The 27175-nt window shown below is 41.5% G+C and overlaps 5 protein-coding genes and 1 long non-coding RNA gene across 6 annotated transcripts; 3 read left to right on the top strand and 3 right to left on the bottom strand.

The window, feature by feature from the left end:
- Window positions 1–945: 945 nt before the first annotated feature.
- Window positions 946–26490, top strand: LOC121619140 (zinc finger and SCAN domain-containing protein 2-like). Its single transcript, XM_041954762.1, has 3 exons — window positions 946–1425; window positions 23195–23391; window positions 24141–26490. Exons 2-3 carry the CDS (start codon window positions 23220–23222, stop codon window positions 25274–25276), a joined length of 1308 nt encoding a protein of 435 aa, XP_041810696.1. The 5' UTR covers window positions 946–1425; window positions 23195–23219; the 3' UTR covers window positions 25277–26490.
- On the top strand, window positions 1419–5266 carry LOC121619144 (gastrula zinc finger protein XlCGF28.1-like). Its single transcript, XM_041954767.1, has 2 exons — window positions 1419–1622; window positions 2687–5266. The coding sequence occupies exons 1-2, from the start codon at window positions 1451–1453 to the stop codon at window positions 3724–3726; spliced, it is 1212 nt and encodes a 403-aa protein (XP_041810701.1). The 5' UTR covers window positions 1419–1450; the 3' UTR covers window positions 3727–5266.
- LOC121619143 (zinc finger protein 135-like) lies at window positions 5986–9312 on the bottom strand. Its single transcript, XM_041954765.1, has 2 exons — window positions 9095–9312; window positions 5986–7589 (listed from the first exon to the last, which is right to left on the bottom strand). The coding sequence occupies exons 1-2, from the start codon at window positions 9264–9266 to the stop codon at window positions 6475–6477; spliced, it is 1287 nt and encodes a 428-aa protein (XP_041810699.1). The 5' UTR covers window positions 9267–9312; the 3' UTR covers window positions 5986–6474.
- LOC121619146 (zinc finger protein 436-like) lies at window positions 11196–15642 on the bottom strand. Its single transcript, XM_041954769.1, has 2 exons — window positions 15046–15642; window positions 11196–13494 (listed from the first exon to the last, which is right to left on the bottom strand). Exons 1-2 carry the CDS (start codon window positions 15215–15217, stop codon window positions 12497–12499), a joined length of 1170 nt encoding a protein of 389 aa, XP_041810703.1. The 5' UTR covers window positions 15218–15642; the 3' UTR covers window positions 11196–12496.
- On the top strand, window positions 17736–20629 carry LOC121619149 (zinc finger protein 287-like). Its single transcript, XM_041954772.1, has 2 exons — window positions 17736–18181; window positions 18703–20629. Exons 1-2 carry the CDS (start codon window positions 18013–18015, stop codon window positions 19608–19610), a joined length of 1077 nt encoding a protein of 358 aa, XP_041810706.1. The 5' UTR covers window positions 17736–18012; the 3' UTR covers window positions 19611–20629.
- Window positions 24277–27135, bottom strand: LOC121619240. Its single transcript, XR_006007518.1, has 3 exons — window positions 27043–27135; window positions 24624–24706; window positions 24277–24424 (listed from the first exon to the last, which is right to left on the bottom strand). It is a non-coding gene; the product is annotated as an uncharacterized LOC121619240 (long non-coding RNA).
- Window positions 27136–27175: the final 40 nt, after the last annotated feature.

Below are 27175 nucleotides of genomic sequence, written 5' to 3'. Positions count from 1 at the left end.
GCTGCCACCTGCTGGACGTCTGCGGAAGTGACGCAGGTACTTGCTGCTTTTGAATGAAAGCATTTTAACATTAAGATTTAAAACTTCCTGTTGGAATGGTTTAAATGTATGAAGGTGAAACTGAGTTTTTAACTTAAAGAAAGTATAAATGACTGAAGATAATTCTGAGAGTTGAGAGAAAGAGAGAGAAGAGGTGCATTCAGCATCAAAACAGAAAAGGACTTACTGTATCATGCCGGTAAGAAATGAATAGATTAGATTAGAGTATTTAGAGTAGACTTTATTGATCTCACAATGGAGAAATTCACTATAGAAACAACTGTGCAAATATCAGATAGTTTCTTAGCAGAGAAAGACGGATTTCCAGGACCAAAAACTATCCTGTACCCAGAGGTGTGATTCTGTACTGAAGAACTAATCTGAGGAACTGAACTTGAATCTTTTCATGCTACTTTTAAATTCTACTGCACGACATCTCTGAGGGAAATATTGTTTCTTTTAACTCTACTACATTTATCCGACAGCTTTAGTTACTTCACAAGTTACCATTTTTACACAGCATGACATATGAACATGCAATATTGAGAGTGTAGAGCCAAAAACATCGGTATGACTATAACAACAGGAAGGGAGCGGGACCTAGTGGGAACAACAGCAGAGGGTTCAGGACACAGAAAGCAACCGTGGAATATTTGAAGCAGATTATAAAATGTGTATTTTTTAAAAATACAATATAGTATGATAGTATTTTGTTTGTTTGCTTCAGTTTTCTTAAGCTATTATTAAAACTGTCACATGACTGTTGCTTTATTTACCTCATGTAAAGAAGTCAGGGACAGTATGTCATACTGCATCCTCCGGTACAGTAGGCGGCGGTATATAACTTATAGGTACCTGTTGCAATCCGCCATGAGACCAAGAAGAAGAAGAAGAAGAAGAAGAAGAAGAAGAACCTCCTAGCAGAGATGCTGTATAGCAACGTTTCTAAACTGCGTCTGTTGCTAGCTTTTCCTGTTACCGTAAGAGACAGTCGGAGTGAACCACCAGAGTCTGTTTGCGTGGATAAATTGTTTAAGGGGACTCCATGTAAACTTTCACCACAGACTCATCTCCTGTTAGCCAACAGTGCTAAAGGACGTTAGCCTAGCTTGCTAATAGGAAGTAGTCTGAGACGTAACTCGGTCACAGCGCTAGCCGGAGTAGCTTTGCAAGAGAACAAACTATTTTTCACGGACACAAAATGTCCAGATAGCTGAACAGACTCTGTGCCATTCTCTTTATTTTAAAATGTTTAAGATTTGAATTAACTCCTGTTGTCCTGCGAAGCTAATGCAGCTAACTTAGCTAGCTAGCTGGAAACAGACGGATGTGACGTCATGTAATTCATCAGAGAGAACAAACAGTTTTAACGCAGTGAGTCTGGAGGAAAAGCTGCTGTGAATCAGTAAAAATGTCTAAAGTCCAAACGCTGAGAGCTTTTGTGAAGCAGCGACTAACTGCGGCTGCTGAAGAGATATTTGAGCAGTTTGAAAGAACGATAGCAGAGTACGAGGAGGAAGTTTGTCGACAACAGAAACTACTGGACGCTGTTTTCAAGCCTGAAGTCCGGTTACACAGAGCAGGTTTGGACTCTTTACTGGTTCTTCTCACTGGAAACTGCTGGAAACCAGCAACATGTGCAATAATTACATTGAAGCAGCCAGTAACAATGAAGGGCTGAGTTCTCGGCTTCTCCAACAACAGTTTGTACAAAAATAACCCACTAAAGTACAAACGAGTATGAAGACATTCATATATGTAATATGTTTGTGTATATATTTATATGTATACATAAATCTATGGATGTGTGTGTGTGTGTGTGGATAAAATCCTCTCAGATGTGTAAATGATTTTTGTTTTTGTTTTTTTTTTTGGATCGGGTCAAATGCAGATGGAACCTTCGAATAACAAGAAGTCACTTCCTGCTCGGGATTTTAAGGTTTTTTCCGCCAAAACATGAGGAGAATTCATGTTTTTCAAGGACCACAAAAAACGTCTCTTAATTAGATTTTAAACGGAACATCAGAAGTGTTTCAGAGTATGTGCGTGTGTGAGAACGTTACATTTAAGACTTGTTGTGATGTTTTAATGGCGTATCCTGTTTCACAACAAATCATCTTTTTCTTGTTGACTCTGACGCACCAAAATATATCCTGTTTTGGGGCCAAGGAAAAAAAAAGCTGCATGAATGAAATTTGTGTTTCTTTGTTGTTAATTCAGACCGCGTACAGTCACATGTAAACTATTTAATCAAGTTTAAGGCTCGTTTTTTACAAAACTGAAGCTGATATGACAGCTGTGAGAAGACAGACAGTACTCCAGCTGCATAATTTCATGTTTCACAAGTGTTGTACACTCACATGCTAATGCTGTGTCACAGCAGAGGTCTTCACAACTGCAGCTCAACAGAAATACACGGGACGGATCAAGGTGAAAACCTTATCATGTGACGTGTGGAATAGAGGAGTAGACCTAAAAGTAAACCATTTCATACCAGTGGCACAGTTCGCAATACCTAATCACACATATCGTACTTTGAGGCCTCCTAAATCGGTTAAGTCCATGTATTTTTATTTCACCTGTCATTCTCAGTGACGTGTCCTCCTGCGCTACCACCAACGTGTATGTGTTTCATTGTCCTCCACAGATGACCAGCAGCTTTTAGTGAGTCAAGACGAGTGGAGTCCCAGTCTGGACCAGGAGGACCCACCAGAGCTGCCACACATTAAAGAGGAGCAGGAGGAACCCTGGAGCAGTCCGGAGGGAGGGCAGCTTGGAGGGCTGGAGGAGTTCACATTCAGTCCTGTCCCTGTGAAGAGTGAAGAGGATGATGAAGAGAAACCTCAGTCGGAAAAGGACAGAGATGCAGAGTATGTGAAAACAGGAGCTGATGGAGAGGACTGTGGAGGATCAGAACCAGACAGGAAGTTTAGTCCAGATCATTTACAACCAGCTACTCATGACAAGACTTCAGACTCCTCTGAACCTGAGACTGATGACAGTTGTAGTAAGTGGGAGGAGAGCAGAGAACCTCAGTCAGGCTTAAAGCCTGGAAGTGATCTGGAAGGTAACTCTGGAAAAACATCGATCAGCTCCTCTGCTACAAACTTTGGCCACATGGGAAACCTGCAGAGACGACAAACAGTGGCACCGTTTAGTTGCTTGGTGTGTGGTAAAAGATACCACCACAGGAAAACCTTCAGTAATCATATGAGACTTCATTCAAAAGAAAAAACATTCAGCTGCCCAATCTGTAAAAAAGCGTTTCCATGGAGAGGAGACATTCCGACACACATGAGAATCCACACAAGGGAGAAACCCTTCACTTGTCCAGTTTGTGGCAAACTATTTGGACAAAAATCACATCTCAACCAACACTTTACTGTCCACACGGGGGAGAAACGCTTCATTTGTTCACTGTGTGGGAACGGATTTTCACGACAAGCAACTTTGATACGACATTCGGCTGTCCACACGGGAGAGAAACCATTCAGTTGCACAGCTTGTGGGAAAATATTTGCACTGCATGATAATCTGAGACGACACATGACTGTCCACACGGGGGAGAAACCATTCAGTTGCAGTGTTTGTAATAAAAGATTCACTCGGCGTCAGATTCTCAAAAAGCACAAGTGTGCTGGTGAGAAGCCGCAAAAGAAAATGAAGCCGCAGTCACAAAGTAAATAAGCTGAGCTGCCTTTTTCAGGCAGGACTGAAGCACAGAGGGCAACATTCGGCTGAACACGGATCAGTTCAAAACTGTGATACCAACTCCACCGAAGTCATGTTTCATCTTTCCAGTGAAGATGAAGGCACAAGATTATTTTTATTCTGTTTTATCTGTGTTAGGTTATTTAATTGTTGTCCAGTAACTATGCATCACATGTATTCATTGATTTAAAATGAATTAAAATTGTGTTTTGTCACCTGTACAGCACGATGGTCAACATGTGTCATAAGATTTCTAAAAGAAATGACCTGACTTACTTCCCAATAACACCATTTCTTTCTAATTTAACTGGCTCTCTGGGTCTTGAATTGATCTCTCTTTATGTCTGGTTGAGTCTCAGATTCGTTGTGTCTGTCCACAGGTCAGCTGGCTTTGGGTCTCATGTCTCTGATGTCATCTTTGACAGGTGAATGAGCATCAGGGCTGAGAGACAGACTGTGACTGACGAGATCTGGACTTGGTTTTTATTCTGGTGAGATTTCAGAATCTCCTCTCACATGCTGCACAGCTCAAAGGCGGCAGAAGAGACGGCTCTTACATCGAGTCTGAGCTGCTGCGATGAAGCTAACATCCTCGGCATAGAAGACAGAGGACGAGTGCGTTCAGAAAAACATGAAACAGAACTTGTTCTTCATCCGACCTGATTCACAGTTTAACAAGTGGGTGACTGGACTTCTCAGCCTGACTAGCTTGCTTGTTAGCATTAGCTTGCCACGTTCCCGTGCCTCTTACTCTGTTTGTGTTTACCGTGTAATAGATGATGAATGTGAAACACCTGTTTGTCTTCTAGATGCGGATGTGAACGATGAATCTTGCACCACATTTTGTTGTGCTGATTGTTCGCTTCACGTCATGGAGCCGTGTCTCAGATACAAGTCTTTTCTTCTTCTCTGGTTTCAGTTTGACGTTTCTTTGTTGGTGGCTGAAGGTCAGAGCAGCTGCTCAATGTCTGTTGTATTTTAGACATCTGTAACAGTCGGTCGCTTCATCGAATCAAATGTGTCGACACAAACGTAATCAGTATGTATTGATGACCGATGACTGTTGATGATTGGTACACGGAGGCATGATTTCAAACACCTATAGCGACGATGTGCAGCCCTGTTTACTGCAGTTTGTTTTGTTGTGGCAACAAACCTCCATGTGACTACAAAGACAAATTCCTCCACCCAGGCTCAGGAAGCATAAAGAGGGAGCTTTGTACAGAAGCGACTGTTGGTGTCATGTTCGATAACTTCCTGTGTTGCTCCACCCTCTGCTATGATTCAGATTTTATTCAATTAAAGGCCCTAAATCTACTGATTCTAAAATGTTTGTGTGTTCCTGATGGCCATTTTGTCTGTTGATGATTCCAGATGAACTGATGGATTTTCAACACCTCTCATATCACGACTGCCGTCCCTCAGGATTGGAAAGAGTCTCTGCAGTACTGTTCTCACTGCTTTCAGCAAGTATTGTCCCTGTTGTGCCAAACTCATGGAATCACTAGTTAATGTCTGAGAGACTTTATTAAAGTCAATGAGCTTGGTGTACTCTGGGTTTCCAACAGACCACAGTAAATATCCTCTGCTACAGTGTGAATGTGTGCTGACATTAACTAAATCTTTCAGATTCCAAGTGCTTTTAAAATAATTCTTACAAATCTCAGGGTGTTTCTGCTGCTGATGAAGAAATGAGCCATTTACATTTTATTCGGTTTCCTGTAAACTAACTGGAAGGTTTGTTTTTTCAGCTCATATCAGATTAAAACTGCAAATCTTGGGGCGATTGAGAATATTTTGTACAAATGTTGATCTAAGCTTTCAGCAAAAAGATCCCCTCTGGTCTGGACTACTGTAGTGTCGTCGACTGTGTTGGTGGGGTGGATGGCAGCACAGTCGTGAGAGAACGGGGTGAAGAGGGCGGGGCTGAGCACACAGCCCTGTGGTGTGCCCGTGCTGAGGACCAGAGGGGATGATGTGATGTTACCTATTCTCACCAGCTGAGGCCTGTTGGTGAGAGTCTCTGATCCAGTGGCACAGAGACGCAGGCAGACTCTCATGCACGTGTGAGCTGTTGCTGAGGGTGGAGACACACATATACAGTGTATACTTACTCACACATGCAAAAACTAAATATACTGCCTACCACTTCATATTTGTATTCAACTGAAGCAGAAAAGTATACCTGCTTTCAATTAAATTAAAAAAAAGCTTCATGACTGATGACGTCAAGTACAAACACTTTTATTTCTGATATAAGGAATTCTAAAGATCCACTTCAGGAAGCTTTGATCCATTTGTGACACAACTACAATGTAACAAAATCCACAGTACTTAGAATAAAAATGTATTCTGAAGTTCAGGATGAGCTTCAGCAGTCTGTGTTAGGACAGATCATGTGGGGGTCTTCCAGGTTTACAGTCGTTTTTCTAAAGAATCGAGCGTTTGTGAGAGATGAGACATGAGAGATCAATTCAAGACCATTAAATAAGCAGACTATTTAAATAACCTTTAAATCAATGAATACAGTGGATGTAATATAAAAAAGCACAGCTCCCAGAAAACAACAAAATGATGATACAAATAAAAACAGAATAAAAACAATCACGTGGCTTAAGATGAAGCGCGACTTTTATCTGTATCACAGTTTAGAACTGATCAGTGTTGCCCTCAGGACCTCAACTCTACTGGAACAAACAAAACAAAATCTCTGCAGCTTCATTTTCATTTGCTGCTCTCACCAGCACACTTGTGTTTCTTCAAAGTATGGAGTCGAGTAAATTTTTTGCCACAAACTGTGCAACTGAACGGTTTCTCCCCTGTGTGGACAGCCAGGTGTTGTCTCAGAATATCATTCAGTGCGAATCTTTTCCCACAGACTGAACAACTAAACGGTTTCTCCCCTGAGTGGACAGCCAGGTGTCGTCTCAGATTTCTCCTCGTTCCAAATCGTTTACCACAGACTGAACAATGAAACGGTCTCTCCCCATTATGCATTCTCACGTGTTCGTACAAATTGTTTCTGAGACTGAAACGTTCTTCACAAATGGAGCATGAGAAAGGTTTTTCTCCCGTGTGAACTCTGAAGTGTGCCGTCAAAGATGAGCTTTGTACGAATCTTACGCCACAGACAGAACAGCTGAAGGGTTTCTCCCCCGTGTGGATTCTCATGTGCCTCACAATATCGCTCCTCCACTCGAAAGCTTTTTGACAGACCGGGCAGTGGAGACTTTTTCCATCTAAATGAAGTCTCACGTGTTTCCTGAAGGATTTCTTCCGATGGTATCCTTTACCACAAACCGAGCAACTCAATGGTTTCGCTGCTGTTTGGATTCTGTCGTGTTTTTGCAGGTGTTGTGTTGATGTTTTTCCAGAGTTACCTTCCAGATCACTTCCAGGTATTTCACTGTTTTTCAGAGGCTTTAAGCCTGACTGAGGTTCCCTGCTCTCCTCCCAATCACAACTGTCATCAGTCTCAGGTTCAGAGGAGTCTGAAGTCTTGTCATGAGGAGCTGGTTGTAAATGATCTGGATCAAACTTCCTGTCTGATTCTGATCCTCCACAGTCCTCTCCATCAGCTCCTGTTTCCAAATGTCCTTCATCTCTGTCCTCTTCCGTTTGGCTCTGATGAAGTTGTGAAGACTGAGGTTTCTCTTCATCATCTTCTTCACTCTTCACAGGGACAGGACTGAATGTGAACTCCTCCAGCCCTCCAAGCTGCTCTCCCTCCTGGCTGGTCCGGGGTTCCTCCTGTTCCTCTTTAATGTGTGGCAGCTCTGGTGGGTCCTCCTGCTGCTCAGAGGGATCCTCGTCTTGACTCACCAAAAGCTGCTGGACGTCTGTGGAGGACAATGAAACATTTGTCATTTCCTGTCAACATTTAAACCACGACTTTGGAGGAATGTTGCACATTTTGTAGAAAATATTTTGGAAGTATTTCAAGCTCAAGTTCAAGAATAATGTGCAGAAACACAATAAAATGACTTTGGTCAAGGCAGCAGTGACTCCAGGCTCATGTTATAAACCCACTCATCCTGAGTTTAAATAAAGCTCTCAGTGAAACTTATTCAGTTCAATTAAAGCTGTGTGATTATAAAATTTAATTTATTAAAACAAACACACATGTGATTGTGCTGCTTTTTTGAATATTTTCACAATCCCAGCTGTCTGTCATGAGCTCCCTCTTGAGCCGCCACACTGAGTCACATAATCCCAGTTTCCTTTACTGAAAATGAAATGTAGGTCCAACTGGTGTAAACAAATCGTCTAACAGTATGGTAATAAGGGCTGGGTGATACAGCCAACAGCTTCAGTCTTGTAGTTTTAAATCACTGCGCAGTAACTGTTCTGTAAATTCAATTAAGGAGTTTGAAATAACCATATTAAAATATATATATACAATACATCTTATCACTACTGTTTTCTACTTTTGATATTTTATTATTATTTATGTAATTTTTTACTGCTCGCTATTTTGACACTTTATTCTGTATAGTTTGTTCTTTATAGTCCTATTTCACAAATTTTCACTTTTTTCACTGTGTTATGCTTACAGTCACGGTACACTTTATTTTCCACACACTGCCATTTGCTGCAGATGTTCTTTTTTGTGCAATATTTTTTTAATTACTACTGTTTACTATTTTGCTATTTTATTATTATGTATAAAATCTTTTTACTGCTCGCTATTTTGATATTTTATTATGTATAGTTTGTTCTTTATAGTGTTATTTCTCAATTTTTCACTTATTTCACTGTGTGTAATGCTGCTGCTGCACTGAAATGTCCCAGCTTGGGATAAATGAAGTCTGTCTGTCTATCTATCCTATCTATCTATCAACTGTTCCATACTTCATCATATTTGCTTGTTTTCGACTTCCCTACAAGCAAAACTAACTGCCTCACATAACACAACACTTGACTCAAAACAGTAAAACTAACTTTCTTTCATGGAAGCTTTAATGTTCCAAATGAGAAGAACAGAGACGCAACAGAGACGCATGGTGGCACCAACGGTCGCTGTCAGATCCCATGAGAAAGTGGCACAGCTCCACAGAAGGTGCTGAAAACTGCTCAGTACAGCAACAGGAAAAGAAGGCCAACTGCATCATGAAAGATCCGAATCAGCCCAGCTGCAAACTGCTCTGCTGACTGACCACAGCATCTGGTCCTGAGCCACTAGGATCAGGGACAACTTCAGCCTGCAGGCGGCAAGACCGTTGACCGCTTGAGCTCTAAACCTCGTCGCTGTCACACTTTACTTCACCGCACAGATACACAGATGTCACTTTGCCTTTGTATTTATATCTATTAATGATTAAAATAACCAGTAAAGAGTCCAAACCTGCTCTGTGTAACCGGACTTCAGGCTTGAAAACAGCGTCCAGTAGTTTCTGTTGTCGACAAACTTCCTCCTCGTACTCTGCTATCGTTCTTTCAAACTGCTCAAATATCTCTTCAGCAGCCGCAGTTAGTCGCTGCTTCACAAAAGCTCTCAGCGTTTGGACTTTAGACATTTTTACTGATTCACAGCAGCTTTTCCTCCAGACTCACTGCGTTAAAACTGTTTGAACTCTCCGATGCGCGCTGTGCTGCGGAATTACATGACGTCACATCCGTCTGTTTCCAGCTAGCAAGCTAAGTTAGCTGCATTAGCTTCGCAGGACAACAGGAGAAACAGTATTTTCAATCGAACGGCACAGCACGGAGTCTGTCCATACAGTTTCACCTGGACATTTTGGGTCCGTGAAAACTACAGTTTGGTCTCTAGCCGAGCTTGTCCAGCTAGCGCTGTGTGGCTTCCTGCTAGCAAGCTACGCTAACTTCCGCTAGCACTGTTTGCTAACAGGAGATGAGCCGTCTTCTTTTTCTTCCTCTTCTTGTTTTCCCTTTATTTAACACAAGGTGGTTATACAGAGTGTCAACTGAGAGTGAACATAAAAAAAACACAAAATGCAAAAATCAACTTATTCAAATACCAGTTTAAACACAAGGAGTCATGTAGAGGCAGTATGAACACGTGGGGTAACAAATCATATTCAGTTGTGATCGAAAGAGGGTGAACTTAAGTAATCTAAACCCATTCTGTGTTGAAGTTTTCATTATACGTGCCTACTTTCGTTGTATAAAGAACGCCTTTCATATCTCTAACATTGCTGTTGCTGGCACTCATTAGGGTGGTTGCCGTTCTTATCCTGGGCTGTGCATATCTTAAAATATAATCAACCATGGGCTGATTTTTATTAATAATAGCTTCTCTTTTAATTGTGTCACATGTATATTGGGGCTTAGTTACCTTTGATAGCTATTATCTTATTTCTTTGCCTGACGTTTGGATTGCTTTGCATGTTTGTTTGCTTTACTTCTTCTTTATTATCATTTTTCTTTGGTTGGTTTGCATGTTTGTTTTAGTTCATTATTTTTGATGAATTCGAGATTATTTCTGATTATCTTTGCTTATCTGCTGTGGGTTATTTGACCGTTTCGTTTTGTTTGCGTGGGTTGAGTTTTGTTAATTTGTGTGGTTCATTAGTTTAACCATGAGTTAAGCCCAATTTAGTTATTTGCCTTTGTGTTTATTTTGTTGGGTTGGTATAGGTGTGAGTGCGTGAATGTATGTGTGTGCATAACAATGTTATTGATGAACTGTGTTAAACTCAAAATAAATTGTTAAATAAATTAACTTAATATTTACACTGGACCCAGTCTCAAGCCTTCATCAGTAACACGAACTTGTGTGCTTTAACTACTGTGGAAAGGGTTAGCATAATTCTCCAGGTGAAATTCCTGGGGTGGCGTTGTCGGTTACTATTGTCAAATTGATCAATCTCTCCTAAGAGCTACAAATTAAGTTTCAGAGAGGTAAGTTTTTATTTTTTGTTTTTAGTTTCTGATTATGCTGCGGAGCTGCTTAGACCGTCATGCTCTCGATTACCTCAGTCCATCCATCTGCGAACCTGCTGCAGTGCTGCATCCTTCATGTGCCAGATGCACCCACGTGTCCTCGCTCCTCAGAGCAGAAATAAGAGCTTTGGGACGGCCGGCAAGATGAAAGACCAGAAGTACTTATGGTTCGAGCGAGGATCGAGGAAATGACAATTAAGAGAATTGAGATGCACCCACTCGTGCCCATGTGAAACAGGACTGAAGGATGTGTGAAAAAGCTGGACCATGTATGCGTCTTTTTTCTTTTTTTTTTTTTGTGACAGCAGAGTTCATCCCAGTTCTGTAATTTAAAGTGTCTTCCATGTTTTTTTCTGTTAAAAATTCACAATAACTCTACAACTAAAATACTGGGATAGTGTAATATTTGAAGATCATTCCTGTGTCTTCTGTGCATTTTGTAACTTTAATATTTTTTTAACCATTTCTTTACTATTTAGAGGCCCACATACACACAAAGTCTGTTCAGTGCACAGTAATATGGAGCAGTGTTTTTTATCAGCCTCAGACTTCAGCTTTACTTATGCAGCGCTTTTTAAAACATAGCTACAAAGTGCTCGACACACAATAGAAAAAACATGAACGAAGAAATAAGGTAAAAATACAATATAAAACACAGCACAGTGAGAGGCGGACCAGACGACAAGCACAACAAAAAACAAAGCTCAGAATGAAGATCCATGAAAAGACCTGGAAAGATGTGTTTTCAGAAGCTGCTTCAGAGAGTCCAAAAATCCAGCCCATCCAGTACACGAGGAAGATGATAACAGAAGCAAATTCAGTCTTACAATGGCTGAATGGTGTGGGTGTAAAACAGACAGTGGAAAGTTGGACGTCAGACAAAAAACCTAGGCAGCTCACACATCTTTAAGAGTCTGTTTCAGAGTAAACCTTAGCTCCTTCCCAGTGCAGACAGATGTTTGGCTTGGGCAAACACCAGGATTAGCTCTTCCTTGTCCTTGAGCTCCTGCTTTAGCCGTCCTGTAACTGTAGGTATGCTGGCAGGCGGCGTCCACAAACAGTAATGACGAGGTTTAGCTATTTCAGAGACCAGCTAGCAGTCAAGGCTTCAGGAATGAATCGGCCTGCACTTCCAGGTAGTACAGGAGTAAAGGCAAAGGGGACCAGTCCACAAGCACCAATGAAAGTCAGTCAATCCTGGAAATAAGAAGTGATTTTGAGCAGCGTTCTGGATGTGATGTCAAAATAGCAGGATATTGAAGAAATATTGCACCTGTTGCACCGGCTGACATGTGTCTTCATCACCATGAACACACACACTGTAGTTTATTTTGACTCAATCACACACCGTCCTTCTGCCACAAACAGTCACTACAGCACAAAATGTAGATTAGTCTGCTGCTGAAAATAGTCCCCAACAAACAAACAGTTACAAACTGTTTCAGAAAACTGAGCCTTTGTAAAAAGTAAAACCAAAGGACTCCAGAAAGTTGTGAGATTGGGACTAACACACTGCTGACATTAACAAAAACTTTTTTCTTTTTAAAGACTCTGCGTGAGCCGCTTTCAGTGAACAATCTGTTCAAAGCTAACAAGCACCACAAAGTTTACTTGGTTATCTTGGTTATCCAGATAAGCAACTGGTTTGGTTCACAGCCCTACATGTAATCCTAAAAAGCACAGTTTCAGGAAGAAAAAAGGTAGACACAAATAAAAACAGACTTAAAATGATCATGTGGTTTCACCTTACATGACAAAATGAGGCACAACTTATTAGAGTCCTTCACAGTTTTGAAATGATCAGAGCCAAACCTGCCTTCAATGCTGCGATCCTTCTGCAGTTTCATTTACTTCCACTGCTCTCACCAGCACACTTATGCTTTTTCATATAAGCCAGTTGAGTGAATCTTTTATCACAAACGCTGCAACTGAATGGTTTCTCCCCGGTGTGGACAGTCAAGTGTCGTCTCAGATGTGACTTTCGTGCAAATTTTTTACCACAAACTGTACAACTGAAGGGTTTCTCCCCCGTGTGGACGGTCGAGTGTCTTCTCAGATGTTCCTTTCGAGCAAATCTTATATCACAGACAGAGCAACTGAAGGGTTTCTCCCCTGTGTGGCTTCTCATGTGCGCCACAACATCTCTTCTCCACTGAAAAGTTTTTTTACAAACTGAGCAGCTGAAACGTTTTCCCTCTGAATGAAGTCTCATGTGTGTAGTTAGAGAGTTTTTCTGGGGGTATCTTTTACCACAGACTGAGCAGCTGAATGGTTTCACTCCTGTTTGGATCTCATTGTGTTTCTGCAGATGCTCGTTGTGGCCAAAGTTTGCAGCACATTCAGAGGAGCTGATTGATGTTTTTCCAGTGTTACCTTCCAGATCACTTCCAGGTATTTCACTGTTTTTCAGAGGCTTTAAACCTGACTGAGGTTCCCTGCTCGCCTCCCAATCACAACCACTGTCATCAGTCTCAGGTTCAGAGGAGTCTGAAGTCTTGTCATGAGGAGCTGGTTGTAAATGATCTGGATTAAAGTTCTTGGTTGATTCTGATTTCAAATGTTCTGACTCTCTGTTCACTTCAGTTTGGCTCTGATGAAGCTGTAAGGACGAATTCTCTTCATCATCTTCTTCACTCTTCACAGGGACAGGAGTGAATATGAACTTGGTGATATCAGCCTCCTCCAGTCTTTGAAGCTGCTCTCCCTCTGGACTGGTCCAGAGTTCCTCCTGTTCCTCTTTAATCAGAGGGAGCTCTGCTGGGTCCTCCTGGTCCAGACTGGATCTCCAGTCCTGCAGCTCAGGAGGATCCTCGTCTTTTCTCACCAACAGCAGCTGGACGTCTGTGGAGGATAATCAAATACATTCACCTTTTAGAAAACTGTCATTTCCTCTAAACATTTAAACCACTGACACCACTACTTTGCTAAATGTGTGGAAAAATGTTGAGAAACACTGTGAAACACTGTGAAACACTGTGAAACACTGTGAAACAGAAAGGCTATAAAATTACTGCGATCAAGGCAGCTGTGATTCTAAACCAGAACATGGAAAACACTGCATCTACAAAACTGATAGTGATGATGAGACCCACCAATATGGAGTGAACATTTTTCTATATATATGTATATCAGTGTGTGTGTTTTAGTCACATTTCTTTTGTAGTCAACTATCTTGCAACACACGCAGCACACAAGTTTTCTGGAGATTGGTTTAAGTATTATCAATTGTTTTTGTTTGTGGAAATTGACATAAGAAAGTGGAACTAGTGCTGATGTTACCACCAAGCTAGCAGCTGCAGCAGGGACACGTACAGCTGCCACTGTGCCATCTCTCCATCTCCTCCACCACCACGATCGCCATTTTTGCTACCAGGCAGTTGTGCATCTCTTAGCTTCCCTTCCTCCAACCCTCATCTTGAATTAAGTGACAGAATTCCTGATGGTCTCACTCAGGTGGATAAAACAACACAGGTACTCCTGGATAGTTTTGAAATTTATTCCCACGGAAGAAATGCACTTTTGCCAGTGCAGGGTACTAAAAGAATGAAAGACAACGTTTTCATTGTTGAAAGTTTGGGTTTCATGCATCATCAGATGTAATAGTTACAGTAAAAGGCCGTGAGAGATATTTTCCCACTTCAAAAATGTGTTCAACGACTAAAAATGAAGCCGATCACACTCCCAAAAGTACATTTAACTTGCTTTTGAGAAGGCCCTGACCAAGAAACACAAGACAGAGCCACCAAAGTGAAACAAGTGTTCCACAATCATATCATTTGGTGGAGTTGTTCACCTGAATTGTCTTCCAGCCTTTAGGTGGTTCAAAAAATATTGGCTCTTTTTCATTGTACATTATTCAATATTGAGTGATAGATAAATCAGAGAGTAAATGTGCCCGTTAACTTCGTGCTGTCTATGGTCTGTCTGTATATGAATTATAAAGTTTAACAGTGTGGAAACACTGCATGACGTCAGCATACTCTGATTGGATTTGATCGTTCCTCTAAATACCTGCTTCACTTTCAGGTCGCAGTGAATTTATACAGATTGAACCAAATTTTAAGTGTCACCACTAATATACGTAAAGAATAAGCATGTATTTTCAAGGTAGTCTTTTAACATATAAACCTGCACTATATTGAACTTCTTTATTACCTGCCATAAAAAACATCTGCTTTCAAGCTTTTTTCTGTCAGCTGTGTGCTCTCTGAGTGCTGACCTCAGCTCAGCCTTCATCCAAACACTGCAGCTCATTCAAAACACCGCTGCAAGGCTTTAACTTGTCACAAGCAACCACACAACAGCAAACCTGTTTATTTTATCATGTTGCTGCTTGTTTTTAAAGCATTGATAAGACGTTTAAAGTGAGAAGAACCAGTAAAGAGTCCAAACCTGCTCTGTGTAACCGGACTTCAGGCTTGAAAACAGCGTCCAGTAGTTTCTGTTGTCGACAAACTTCCTCCTCGTACTCTGCTATCGTTCTTTCAAACTGCTCAAATATCTCTTCAGCAGCCGCAGTTAGTCGCTGCTTCACAAAAGCTCTCAGCGTTTGGACTTTAGACATTTTTACTGATTCACAGCAGCTTTTCCTCCAGACTCACTGCGTTAAAACTGTTTCTTCTCTCTGATGAATTACAGACGTCACATCCGTCTGTTTCCAGCTAGCAAGCTAAGTTAGCTGCATTAGCTTCGCAGGACAACAGGAGTTAATTCCGACTTTAAACATCTTCGGATGAAGAGAACAGCACAGAGTCTGTTCAGACAGGTTCATCTGGACATTTTGGGTCCATGAAAAATACAATTTGGTCTCTATCGAAGCTTCTCCAGCTAGCGTTGTCTCAGACTGTTTCCTGCTAGCAAGCTCCGCTAACTTCTTTTAGCATTTATGCTAACATCTCGAAGGTTCGCACGGAGTCCATTTAAAGAAGTTATTCCACACAAACAGACTGTGGTGGTTCACCCGTTTGTATGTTGTGGTAACGACCGGGATACTGACGGAACACGTTATCATGTTAGCCAGACGCAGCACGACTGCTTCCGGTTTCACTCCTCCTCCTCCGTCTTCATCTTCAGATATTCCACACAAACCAAAACGTGTTGCTGCTGACTTTACTGAGTCTTTCAATTCAATTAGCGATAGAAATTGTCAAGCAGGAACTCTGTCATCTCGGATATCTATTTAGAAATAATAAAGATCGAGCTGAAGATCCGTTTGATCCATTTCTAACACGACTACAATGTGAGAGACAGGAGTCAGAAAATGACTCAACAAATGTTCAGGATGAGTTCATCTGCGGCTTCAGCAGTCTAAATAAAGACAAATCATGTGGGGGGGGGGGGTCTTCCAGGTTTACAGTCATTTTTCTACAAAAGGTGGTTTGTTGGAGGTTTGTCGCCATGACGAAACAAAGGATGAAGATGCCCGCTTGAAGAATGATTACAGCAAAGAACACCTCAGAACATACATACAGCATCTGAGAACTGTACGAAAACAGGCTGGAGAAATCTGAGCCGATTCTTTAAAGGCAGCTGAGTAAATCCAACACATCCGCAGCTGAAATGTGAAAAATCAAAGCTGCCCTGAAGAATTGTGATTTAATTTTAGGATTTAAGAATCAAGTGTTTGTGTTTTAGACGTGATGAGAGGTCAATTTAAGACCAGGCCAGTCGATTAAATGAGGAATAAATGGTGTTATTTGAGGTGATGCAAGCCACAAACAACATAGACACACACACACACACACAAACAGAATTAAAATGATCACATGGTTTCATCTCCTAATGAAACTTGACTTATTTTGGAGTCTGTATCACAGTTTATGAACAGAAAAAAAAAGCCTCAATCAGCATTTATTCACTTCTCAGCTTTTTCCTGATGCTCTCACCAACACACTTGTGGACAGGCAAGTCTCGTGTTCTCATGTGTTTGGATCAAGTGCTTCTTTTACTGAAACTCAAATTTGATCGTATTGCAAATCTTCTACCACAAACAGAACAACTGACGGGTTTCTCCCCGTGTGGATTCTCATGTATGTCAAAACATTTCTTCTGCATGTCGAAAAAGGACGACCTTTAAATCTGATGAATGAATACCGACTGATGGCCTGTATAGGTCCAGATCGATATTCTTGTTCCTTGCCATCTCTCACAGGATAGAAGGGAGGGAGACCGATGGTGAAGAAGAAGATGAGAGGAGGGAGAGAGTGGAAGAGGTGCTGAGAGGGGGAAGATGAGTGGGTAGACGTAAGAGCTGGAAAAACAAAGACTCTAGGGCAGGTGGGTGGGGAAGCGAGGGAAGCGAAGGAGAGGAGAAGCACCAGAAGGCAGGGCTGCTTAAAGTTGTCGTAAGATTTGAGGGAGAAGGAGGTGTAAAGACGTTTGACCTGCTTAAGTTACCAAAAAACATTGTAGTGCAAGTTGGACAAGTGAAATATGTGAAAGTTATAGGAGATGGAAACCTACTAATAGGAGGCAATACGAAATAATAATAATGATAATAAAAAGGAGACTGAAACTATCATGATAGAATTCGAGGAAAAGCTTCTGCCAAAGGAGATTCCTCAGATATAGTGTAAGAGAATACACTCCAAAACCTATAAGGTGCTTCAATAACCAGGAGTTTGGGCAAAGGAAAAAGAAGATGTGCTTGATGGGGGGGAGAGCATGGAGTTTTTAAAATGTGGCGAGGGAGCGGAGCCAAAGAGCTGTAACTGTGGAGGTGATCAGAGTTCAAAGAAAGAGGTGGCGGTGCAACAGAGAAGGGTGAAAGAAAAGTTCTCATGCTGAGACAGTTAAGTCGGCAAGACAGAAAAAACAGAGTGAGGAGGGAGGAAGGAATAAAGAGCAAGCTGCTGCAAAAGAGCACAGGAGGACAATGTGTGGCCAGAGAAGAAGAAATCAGTGAGCTTTACAGCCAGGGAAACTCGAGGATGTACACAGCATCTCCCCTTTAAATGGATAAATGTGGAGCGTAAAACCAGAAGGTGGCAGTAATGCAACATTTTGGATGTCAGCTGCCGTAAAACCTCGAAGAAGAAGAAGAAGAAGAAGAAGAAGAAGAAGAAGAAGAAGAGGAGGATGATGATGATGAGGATGGCGGCGTCCGGCAGCTAGAAAGCTTCATAATCGATGTTCCTCCCTTTAAAACCTCTTTTAAAACAGCGACAGGAAACCGTGTTCAGGTTTTTCTGATTGTTTTAACTTCCGGTCTGCTCACGCTCGTCTACAACGCTGTGCTGAGGTTAGCTTAGCTCGCTAACTTGAGGTAAACTGACGGGGACGTAAGTTAGCAGCGCGCGTAGCTGTGGACTGTTTTTAACTCGGTTCGTCTTGAGGGAAAAAAGTTGGTGTACGTGTTCGATGATGTCCAAAGTCCAAATGTTGAGAGCTTTTGTCAACCAGCGGCTAACCGCGGCTGCCGAGGAGATATTTGGGCTGTTCGAGAGAACGATCGCGGAGTACGAGGAGGAGCTCGGCCGGCAGAGCAGGAGGCTGCAGGACGCTGCGGCGTCCACAGAAAAACCAGCAGGTGTGGAGGCTTTTATCAACCACAAGCTTCATCCTTTTCATGTCAGAAGATGATATTAATGATATTATTGTCGTTATTACCAGATGCCAAATTATTCCGTTTATAGAGTAATCGTTTCTTGCGATGACAAAACATCGCTGTCGAGACCTGCATCAAAACAACTGCGCTTATTTCATCATCCGACTCTCATTAAAACAAACTTGTGTCCTCCTGACAGGAGAAGTTGGCATTGTTATAACATCAGACTTACGATGTGAACACTAGAAGATGATCACTGTAGCGCTCATGTAGAAAGATGAGAAGATCCAGAAGAACAGGTTGTTATTAGCCTCCAAAGTTATGGCTAAAAAGACACAGTGGCTGCACTCACAACTGTAATTTACAACAGAACCACATTCAGAACCAGTTTCAATACAGAACCAGGTTTCAGGGGGCGTCTCAATGTACTGTAAAATATTCAGGAAACAATGATCATTGTTCGTGGTGCGTGTGCATGATGTTTGTGTGTTTGTGTTTTTCAGTGTTTCCTGAGATTTCGGCGATGAAACAGGATCCTCCTCCTCCTCCTCAGCAACAGTGGAGCCCCAGTCTGGACCAGGACCCAAAGACGCCGCAGATTAAAGAAGAACGTGAGGAGCTCTGGACCAGTCAGGAGGGGGAGCAGCTTCGAGGGCTGGAGGAGGCTGATTTCACCTTCCCGTTAACTTCTGTCCCTGTGAAGAGTGAAGACGATGATGAGGAGAAGGCTCAGTCCTCACAGCTTCACCAGAGTCAAACAGAAGAGAACAGAGATGCAGAGCTTTTAAAAACAGGAGCTGACAGAGAGGACTGTGGAGGATCAGAACCGGCCAGGAGCTTTAATCCAGATCATTTCCAACCAGCTGATAATAAAACATCCCTCTCCTCTGAGACTGAAGACAGGATTTGTGGCTTGAAGCAGAGCAGGGACCCTCAGTCAGGTTTAAATACTCTGATACACAATGATATGGGATGTAATACGGCCAAAAAGTATTTTAGCTGCTCTGAGTGTGGTAAAAGATTTGGCACCAAGGACCATCTGCAGATCCATATGAAATGTCATACAGAAGGAAAAACATTTACGTGCCCGTTTTGTGGTAAAAAGTTTACCAAGCGATCCAATCTGACCACCCACGTAAGAGTTCATACCGGAGAGAAGCCGTTCACCTGCTCAGTTTGCAATACAAGTTTTAGTCTGCGTTGCACATTGGTGAATCACATGAGAGTCCATACGGGGGAGAAACCATTTATCTGCTCAGTTTGTAGTAAAAAATTTTCTAAAAAGGCTAATTTGACCACACACATGGCCCTCCACACCGAGGAGAAGCCATTCAAATGCAGTATTTGTGACAAAAGATTCACCTGGCATTCACAGGTCAAAAACCACAAGTGTGTTGATGGCAGGAGGTGAAGCAGGAGGCGGCTGAGCAGCGACTGAACAAAACCCCAGCGAGCCGCGTCGAAAGAGTTTGTCCGGAATTGGACTCGTTTGGGCTTTAGGAGCCGGAGTTTTCGTAGATTTTGAGGATTGAGTTTGCAGAGCCGAATGTTGCCTTTAGGCTGCGACACAATTGTGAACAATCCTGTGAGAGCAGGGAAGAGGTCCGACAAACCACAGAAGGAGTGCAGTTTAATCCAGCATTTGCTATCAAGTCAGCCAGTATTGTGCTCAGTAGGCTGTTCATAGCACTGAGGGTTTGGCCATTTAAACCTGTTTACCTGTGGAATGATCCAAACAGGTGTTTTTGGAGCGTTCCACATCTTTCCCAGTCTTTAGTTGCTCCTGTCCCAACGTGTTTGAAACGTGTTGCTGCATCAGATTCAGAATAAGCAGATATTTACAGAATGTTTTCCGTTGAGTAGATGTCAGAAAGTATTAGCAAGTTATCACATTTTGTATAATTTGTGTTTTACACAGCTTCCAAACATTTTTACAGTCCGGCTGATATTAAAGCGAGCACAATTTAAACATGTATTGACAGAGAAATGCCAATAAAACCTTGTGAAATAATAATATGAGGAGGAAATATGAAGCCGATGTGATCATGGAAAAAGATAAAACTGATAAATGTCGTCCAACTTGCAAAAGTGAGTTTTAAAGCAGTTGATCTCACACTGAGGGGAAGACTGTTCCAAAGCTGAGAGGCTGCACCCGAGAACACGCAGTGGCCTCTGGTGGAACATGAAGGAGAGCTGGTTCTGTACTGTGTAGCTTTGGAAAACAATGTGGATCCAATGTGCCCTCTTTCAGAATGGAAAAGTTTATAATGTTGAGCAGATGAGGTGCGATTATCTCTTTCAAAGGTTTAGTGGGGGCAGGGTCAGGCCATGCCCATACGTGAGACACTGGAGACGGTTCTGATGTGATGTGGGTGTAAAACAGTTCAGTTATCAGAGTTATCTATGTTCAGTTTTTATCGTGTCAATAAAGAAAGCAACGTTAAACGCAGCTGGAGATGAGACTGTTGTTTTGGGGGGATTGACGAGGTTATTGATGGTACTCTCTAAAGTGCCGATTTAGCAGATTAACTGAAAACTTTTGTCCTCGAGCCTCCCTCACTGTTATTATAACTTTCTTTAATGGTTAACAGTACACTTGTTATTTACTTGACTTCAAAAATACTTGGTCAGTCATGCATGTGTAAATGTTTTCAGTAGGGGGCGCTGCATAGACATTAATGTTTAGAATAAACTGAGAGATGTACATTTTCTATAAATAAATCTGAAACTTGCATGAAAATAATATTACTGCAGGATAAAAAATATGATCCATAAGATAGAAGATGTTTAAATCTGCAGGAAGGAAAAAAAAACTTCATAAACATACAGACTACAGCGTTTCTGGGCTGATTACCACTTTGTGGTATTTTATTCAACATGTCAGAACTTTCTCTATGCTTTTATTCCACGTGGTGTCAGTGGGTTTAGTTGTTTCAGACACTGAGGTCTGAGCCACATCTCAGTCAAGTTCACCCTGCCCAGTATGTCCGGAGTGTGTCAAATGCACCTTTGGTCATTTTGTGGCCAGGTGCACTTGGTGGGATGCTTGTACATGGGGTGAGACCATGATTACCTCACCAATATTATAAGTGAGTAAACTAGAGGCTGTGGCAATCACAGCCATTCACTTTTCATCCCGTGTAAGCACAAGGCTCCCCTTGTGGCAGTTTGGGAATCCTGTGGAGAGTCTCCCTCAGAGAAACCACACAATTGTCTGTAGCGTTTCAAATATGAGTAGGCTGCAGCAGCTCGAATATACTGCGAGGAGCAGATGATGGCTGCTTTTGGTCGAACTCAGTTTTGTGGGCATTTGAAGGTCAACATGTTTTCTGTGTGTAATAGTACATGATTAAATTGACTGTTAATAACAATTAATAATAACAATACAAAGTGCTTCACAAAAAGCTAAAAACAATAACCAAATATATATGAATAAGAAATAAAATTCATACTTAGATAAAACCTTATTTAGAGAGCAGTGAAGAAATCTAGAAGGGAGAAAACAAAGGCATGGACAGAACTGTGTAGAAGGTTTTGTTTTGTTTGAATTCTTGCAGTTTGCTTAATGTTGTGCGATCGGGCTCCAGGACTGCAGACAATATGACTGAAAGAAGTTTGTGTTGCAAACAAGATCATTTCAATTTCTCATCACTGAGTTTAAGAAGTGCAGCAGTTGATATCAGAAAAGCAGGCGGTAAGTTGGGCAGGCTGCTATGATTAGATCATAAGCAGACATATAGAGTAACTGGGTGTCAGCAGCATAACAATAGCGCTGTGCATTATGTTCAGTAATGACCTGACCCAAAGACAACATATAAATGGAGAACAATAATGGACCCAGGACTGACCCTTTAGTAACACCGTTAGGGAAATGGGGAAACAGAATGGAGGAAATTCCAACAACAACAACAGAAAAGGTTACATCAGACCGTGTTTCTGTCTACGGCACAGGAAGGACGGCACGGCCACACAGGACTAATGATCGTGGAGCTGGTATGAAAATCAGCAGCACATAGTCAACGTCAGCAGTGTGTTGTTCACCTGCAAGCATTCAGTCGTCCAGCTCGGAAGCATTTTCCCTCTTCACAACAGACTAATATAACTACATTTTCACATTACAGTGCTATTATAGCATGGTTCTGTGCATTCCAGTATAAACTAAACATGATAATTTCGTGCTGATATTAAATATGATTTTCTACAGTGCACCTCAGCAATACAAGCTATTTTCGCTCACAATAAAAGTTAGAAACTAAATAAACATTTTGTTCACAGATAATAATGGAATGTCATCTTAGGTGCTATATAATACAGCATTTTGCTGCTGTTTTTTAGGAATGAATGACAAATAAGTTTGCTTTTATACCGTTGACCATTTACCTAATATTTGAAAGAGATACCACACAATTTAACGAATTATTTACTTTTTACTCTGGGCCGGTAGGTGGCGGTACGAGACCTTATAGATAACGGTTGCAACCCACCTGAAACTTTAAAAAGGTAGAGGAAGAGGTGGTACCGGAAGCATTTTAATAACCGTGGCTAACATGCTACCTTTTTCTGTCACGTATCCCGCTTGTTACCATAATGCACAATCGGAGTGAACCACCGGAGTCCGTATGTGTGGATAAATTGTTTAAGTGGATGTTTCACCACAGACTCCTCTAGTGTTAGCCAGTAGTGCTAAAGAAGGTTCGCGTAGCTTGCAATCTGGAAATAGACGGAGACGGAACTCGTTCACAGCGCTAGCCGGAGTAGCTTTGCAAGAGAACAAACTATTTTTCACGGACTCAAAATGTCCAGATAGCTGAACAGACTCTGTGCTATTCTCTTTATTTTAAAATGTTTAAGTTTTGAATTAAATCCTGTTGTCCTGCGAAGCTAATGCAGCTAACTTAGCTTGCTAGCTGGAAACAAGCGGATGTGACGTCATATAATTCAGCAGCACAGCGCGCATCAGAGAGAACAAACAGTTTTAACGCAGTGAGTCTGGAGGAAAAGCTGCTGTGAATCAGTAAAAATGTCTAAAGTCCAAACGCTGAGAGCTTTTGTGAAGCAGCGACTAACTGCGGCTGCTGAAGAGATATTTGAGCAGTTTGAAAGAACGATAGCAGAGTACGAGGAGGACGTTTGTCGACAACAGAAACTACTGGACGCTGTTTTCAAGCCTGAAGTCCGGTTACACAGAGCAGGTTTGGACTCTTTACTGGTTCTTCTCACTTTAAACTGCTGGAAACCAGCTGCCCTCCTCTGCCTCGGTAAAGGAAACACTTAAAATAAATGAAAAGAAGCACAAATATCAACGCAGCAATACAGGCACATAACCACTGACAGGACAGCAGAGACAGACAGAGAATACACACATTATTAATGAAAGCCTTGGAAACTTTGCAAACACATAATAACAGATAAACAGTGGATACACACACACACACACACACACACACAGTCTGTCTTAGGCTGGTGTCCAATAGTAATAAAATGACCAACTATAATGCAGACAGGTTGTGCAGTAATGTAGTATTTGTATGTGGAATGATCACTGGTTATGGGCAGTGGAGTCACAGCAACCCTGATCGAAGTTATTTTATTCAAGATTCAAGATCGTCTTTATTATCACTGAGCATAGCATGTCAATGAAATTTGTACTGAAACCCCCATGTTAGAAACAATAAGAAATATAAGAAAGTAATAATAAAATAAAGATACTAGAATAAACTAAACTAACATGCAGATAAAAAATATTTGTAAATGCAATAAAAATATCAGAAACAATAAAAATATTCTGCTCTGACAAAATATGAAGTGCATGAATATAATAGTTCTATGAAATGTGCAACATGTCTCCACACATTTAGCAAAGTAGTCATCTCAGTGGTTTAAATGTTTAGAGGAAATGACAGTTTTCTAAAAGGTGAATGTATTTGATTATCCTCCACAGACGTCCAGCTGCTGTTGGTGAGTAAAGACGAGGATCCTCCTGAACTGCAGGACTGGACATCTGGTCTGGACCACGAGGACCCAGCAGAGCTGCCTCTGATTAAAGAGGAACAGGAGGAACTCTGGACCAGTCCAGAGGGAGAGCAGCTTCAAAGACTGGAGGAGGCTGATATCACCAAGTTCATATTCACTCCTGTCCCTGTGAAAAACGAAGAAGATGAAGAGAAACCTCCATCCTCACTGCTTCTTCAGGGTCAGACTGAAGGGAACAGAGCTGCAGAACATCTGAAAACAGAAAATGTTAAAGGAGAGGACTGTGGAGGATCAGAACCAGCCAGGAACTTTAATCCAGATCATTTGCAACCAGCTCCTCATGACAAGACTTCAGACTCCTCTGAACCTGAGACTGATGACAGTGGTTGTAATTGGGAGGCGAGCAGGGAACCTCAGTCAGGTTTAAAGCCTCTGAAAAACAATGAAATACCTGGAAGTGATCTGGAAGGTAACACTGGAAAAACATCAATCAGCTCCTCTGAATGTGCTGCAAACTTTGGCCACAACGAGCATCTGCAGAAACACAACGAGATCCAAACAGGAGTGAAACCATTCAGCTGCTCAGTCTGTGGTAAAAGATACCCCCAGAAAAACTCTCTAACTACACACATGAGACTTCATTCAGAGGGAAAACGTTTCAGCTGCTCAGTTTGTAAAAAAACTTTTCCATGGAGGGGAGAGGTTGTGAGGCACATGAGAAGCCACACAGGGGAGAAACCCTTCAGTTGCTCTGTCTGTGGTGCAAGATTTTCTCATAGATCAAATTTGACCGTACACTCAAGAGTTCACACAGGAGAAAAACCTTTCAAATGTTCAGTTTGTAAAACAAGTTTTACTCGCAGACACCATTTGTTTGTGCACACGAGGATGCATTCTGGCGAGAAACCCTTTAATTGTTCAGTTTGTGGGAAAAGATTTGGAGCAAGGGGACATTTGAGACGACACTCGACTGTTCACACGGGGGAGAAACCCTTCAGTTGTACAGTTTGCGATAAAAGATTCACTCAGCTCTGTAATTTCAAAAAACACAAGTGTGATGGTGAGAGCAGCAGAAATAAATCAAGCTGCAGAGATGCTTGTTAAGCCAATTTCTTCCAGTAGGGAGAAATTTCTTTCAAGTTTGGACACAAACCTGGAAATGCAGGTTTAAATAGATCATAACAAAGGGTTGATTTGTCAATCAGTGCATATGTTCATGTTTTTGGATGGAGCTCAATGGTTCAATTGCCATATCAGAGTGATCTTTAGTAATGTGGTATGATTCCTTTTTTGTGGATTTGATGTCTCTGAAGTAAGGGACGGTTCACGCCTCTGCGTCGTCCATTCATTTCTGATAATGGACACCTCGAAGGGCATTATCCCGCTTATACCACGGTCACTTACGAAAAAATAAATATTGAATCAATTATAAATTCCTCAATGTTGTTTTTTACCGTTAAAATCCCAAGTTTTTCACGAGAAGCAGCTGAGCGACTATTTAATATCTCTCGTTGTGACGCGTTGCCAAGGTAACCAGCTCTGGCCACAGAACCTGCAGCTCAGTCGGCCGCAGCTCTTATATTAGGCCTGATCAGTGGAGGGAAGTGAGATGATTGATTCACGTTATGTTACGTTACAAAGTATCATTTCAGAGGAGAAGTGCACCTCTTACCGCTCGTGTTTGTCCAGAGGATGATGCGAAAATTTGTTTCAAAGAATCAAAGTCCACAGAAAGTTTCCTAAATCGTTTTTATTGCAAGAAACAGCCTCACTCTGATCATTAAATGGTGTCAATGGTGATGTCAAACCACACTTTTCTGACGTGGCCGAGGGGCGTCTGGGGAGACAGCGGAGATGAACATCTGATTATCTCCAGGTCCGACTCAGGGATACGAGGATGGTGGAAGCTGGTGTCTTTCCCACTCTTTCTGTAACGCTTCAGTATCGCCTTAAAAACTTTATTGTCTTGCCGTTGTGATAAATAAACTGTGAAATAACGTATGTTAACGTATGTTCTGAGTTTCTGTTGCCACGGTTACCAACTAGTGTTTGAGCCAGCTCAATAATTTAGAACAATCAGGATATTTGACCGGAACTTCTTTTACAGGTGTCCTATAACACTTTTCAATGGACACCCTGCAGCCAATCAGAATCGAGTATTCACTCAGACCATGGTATAATAGTGATTTAAAAGTTTAATCAATATGAAAGAAATTCATTTTGGAAGTTCGTGGCTGATTTTTTTTCAGTCAGCCATGTTTTACAGACTGAGGCTGTTTTGTTGTTGTTGCTACACTTATATAATAAACTTTGGGTTTTCTGACAAATTAATGCTGTTGAGGTTTCTAACCGTATCACTTATCAAACTCTCAGAATCAATCAAATCACATTTACTAATTAACTGACATTATGGGGTAGGGACTGCTTCCAAAACATGTCGGCCTCACTTTTTCTGTTTGGAGACAATAAACATCACTTTTTTCTTTCTGTTGATATCTCTGCCTTAAAACGGTGTTTATTCTCCACAGAATGACAAACACCATTTAACACACGATGCGAGTGCTGCAGGAACGCCTCCTTATGACTGCTATGATGATAATTTCATGATGTCCGCTGGGTGGCAGCAGTGCCTCACTGAACTACAGTCTGATACAGGGAGAACCAACAAATCCACTTTGTGATCAACATCTCAGCTGGTTCTCCCTCTCTGTTCACTGTTTTTATGATCGTGATTAGTTTTTGTCAACTGGATTAAGGCTAATTTATGGTAATTACCATATGGTAATTTAAAAAAAAGAAGCACAAGAGTCACAAGAATTTGTAAAAGATATGGAATTGTAGTGATTCTAAATGTAAAGTTAAATGATTACCAATGAATATGCACATGCATCCTCAGAGAGCAGTCAGTGTCTCCGCTGTCATAGATCACCTCCAGGGTTCGTTTTTTCAGATCATGCTGTCAGATTAGAACTGCACATATTGAGGTGACAGAAAATAGTTTGT

This window comes from Chelmon rostratus, chromosome 16, assembly GCF_017976325.1.
Source record: "Chelmon rostratus isolate fCheRos1 chromosome 16, fCheRos1.pri, whole genome shotgun sequence".
Classification (NCBI taxonomy): Eukaryota; Metazoa; Chordata; class Actinopteri; order Chaetodontiformes; family Chaetodontidae; genus Chelmon; species Chelmon rostratus.
Note: the sequence above shows the minus strand (reverse complement) of the source record. Positions and strands in the feature narration are given on the sequence as shown.

Excerpts from the sequence above, each read along its gene's own strand:
- LOC121619144 (XM_041954767.1), top strand. The coding sequence starts at position 1,451 with ATGTCTAAAGTCCAAACGCTGAGAGCTTTTGTGAAGCAGCGACTAACT. Across the intron at positions 1,623-2,686 it reads AGTCCGGTTACACAGAGCAG|ATGACCAGCAGCTTTTAGTG; the intron begins GTTTGGACTCTT and ends TGTCCTCCACAG.
- LOC121619143 (XM_041954765.1), bottom strand. The coding sequence starts at position 9,266 with ATGTCTAAAGTCCAAACGCTGAGAGCTTTTGTGAAGCAGCGACTAACT. Across the intron at positions 7,590-9,094 it reads AGTCCGGTTACACAGAGCAG|ACGTCCAGCAGCTTTTGGTG; the intron begins GTTTGGACTCTT and ends TGTCCTCCACAG.
- LOC121619146 (XM_041954769.1), bottom strand. The coding sequence starts at position 15,217 with ATGTCTAAAGTCCAAACGCTGAGAGCTTTTGTGAAGCAGCGACTAACT. Across the intron at positions 13,495-15,045 it reads AGTCCGGTTACACAGAGCAG|ACGTCCAGCTGCTGTTGGTG; the intron begins GTTTGGACTCTT and ends TATCCTCCACAG.
- LOC121619149 (XM_041954772.1), top strand. The coding sequence starts at position 18,013 with ATGATGTCCAAAGTCCAAATGTTGAGAGCTTTTGTCAACCAGCGGCTA. Across the intron at positions 18,182-18,702 it reads GTCCACAGAAAAACCAGCAG|TGTTTCCTGAGATTTCGGCG; the intron begins GTGTGGAGGCTT and ends TGTGTTTTTCAG.
- LOC121619140 (XM_041954762.1), top strand. The coding sequence starts at position 23,220 with ATGTCTAAAGTCCAAACGCTGAGAGCTTTTGTGAAGCAGCGACTAACT. Across the intron at positions 23,392-24,140 it reads AGTCCGGTTACACAGAGCAG|ACGTCCAGCTGCTGTTGGTG; the intron begins GTTTGGACTCTT and ends TATCCTCCACAG.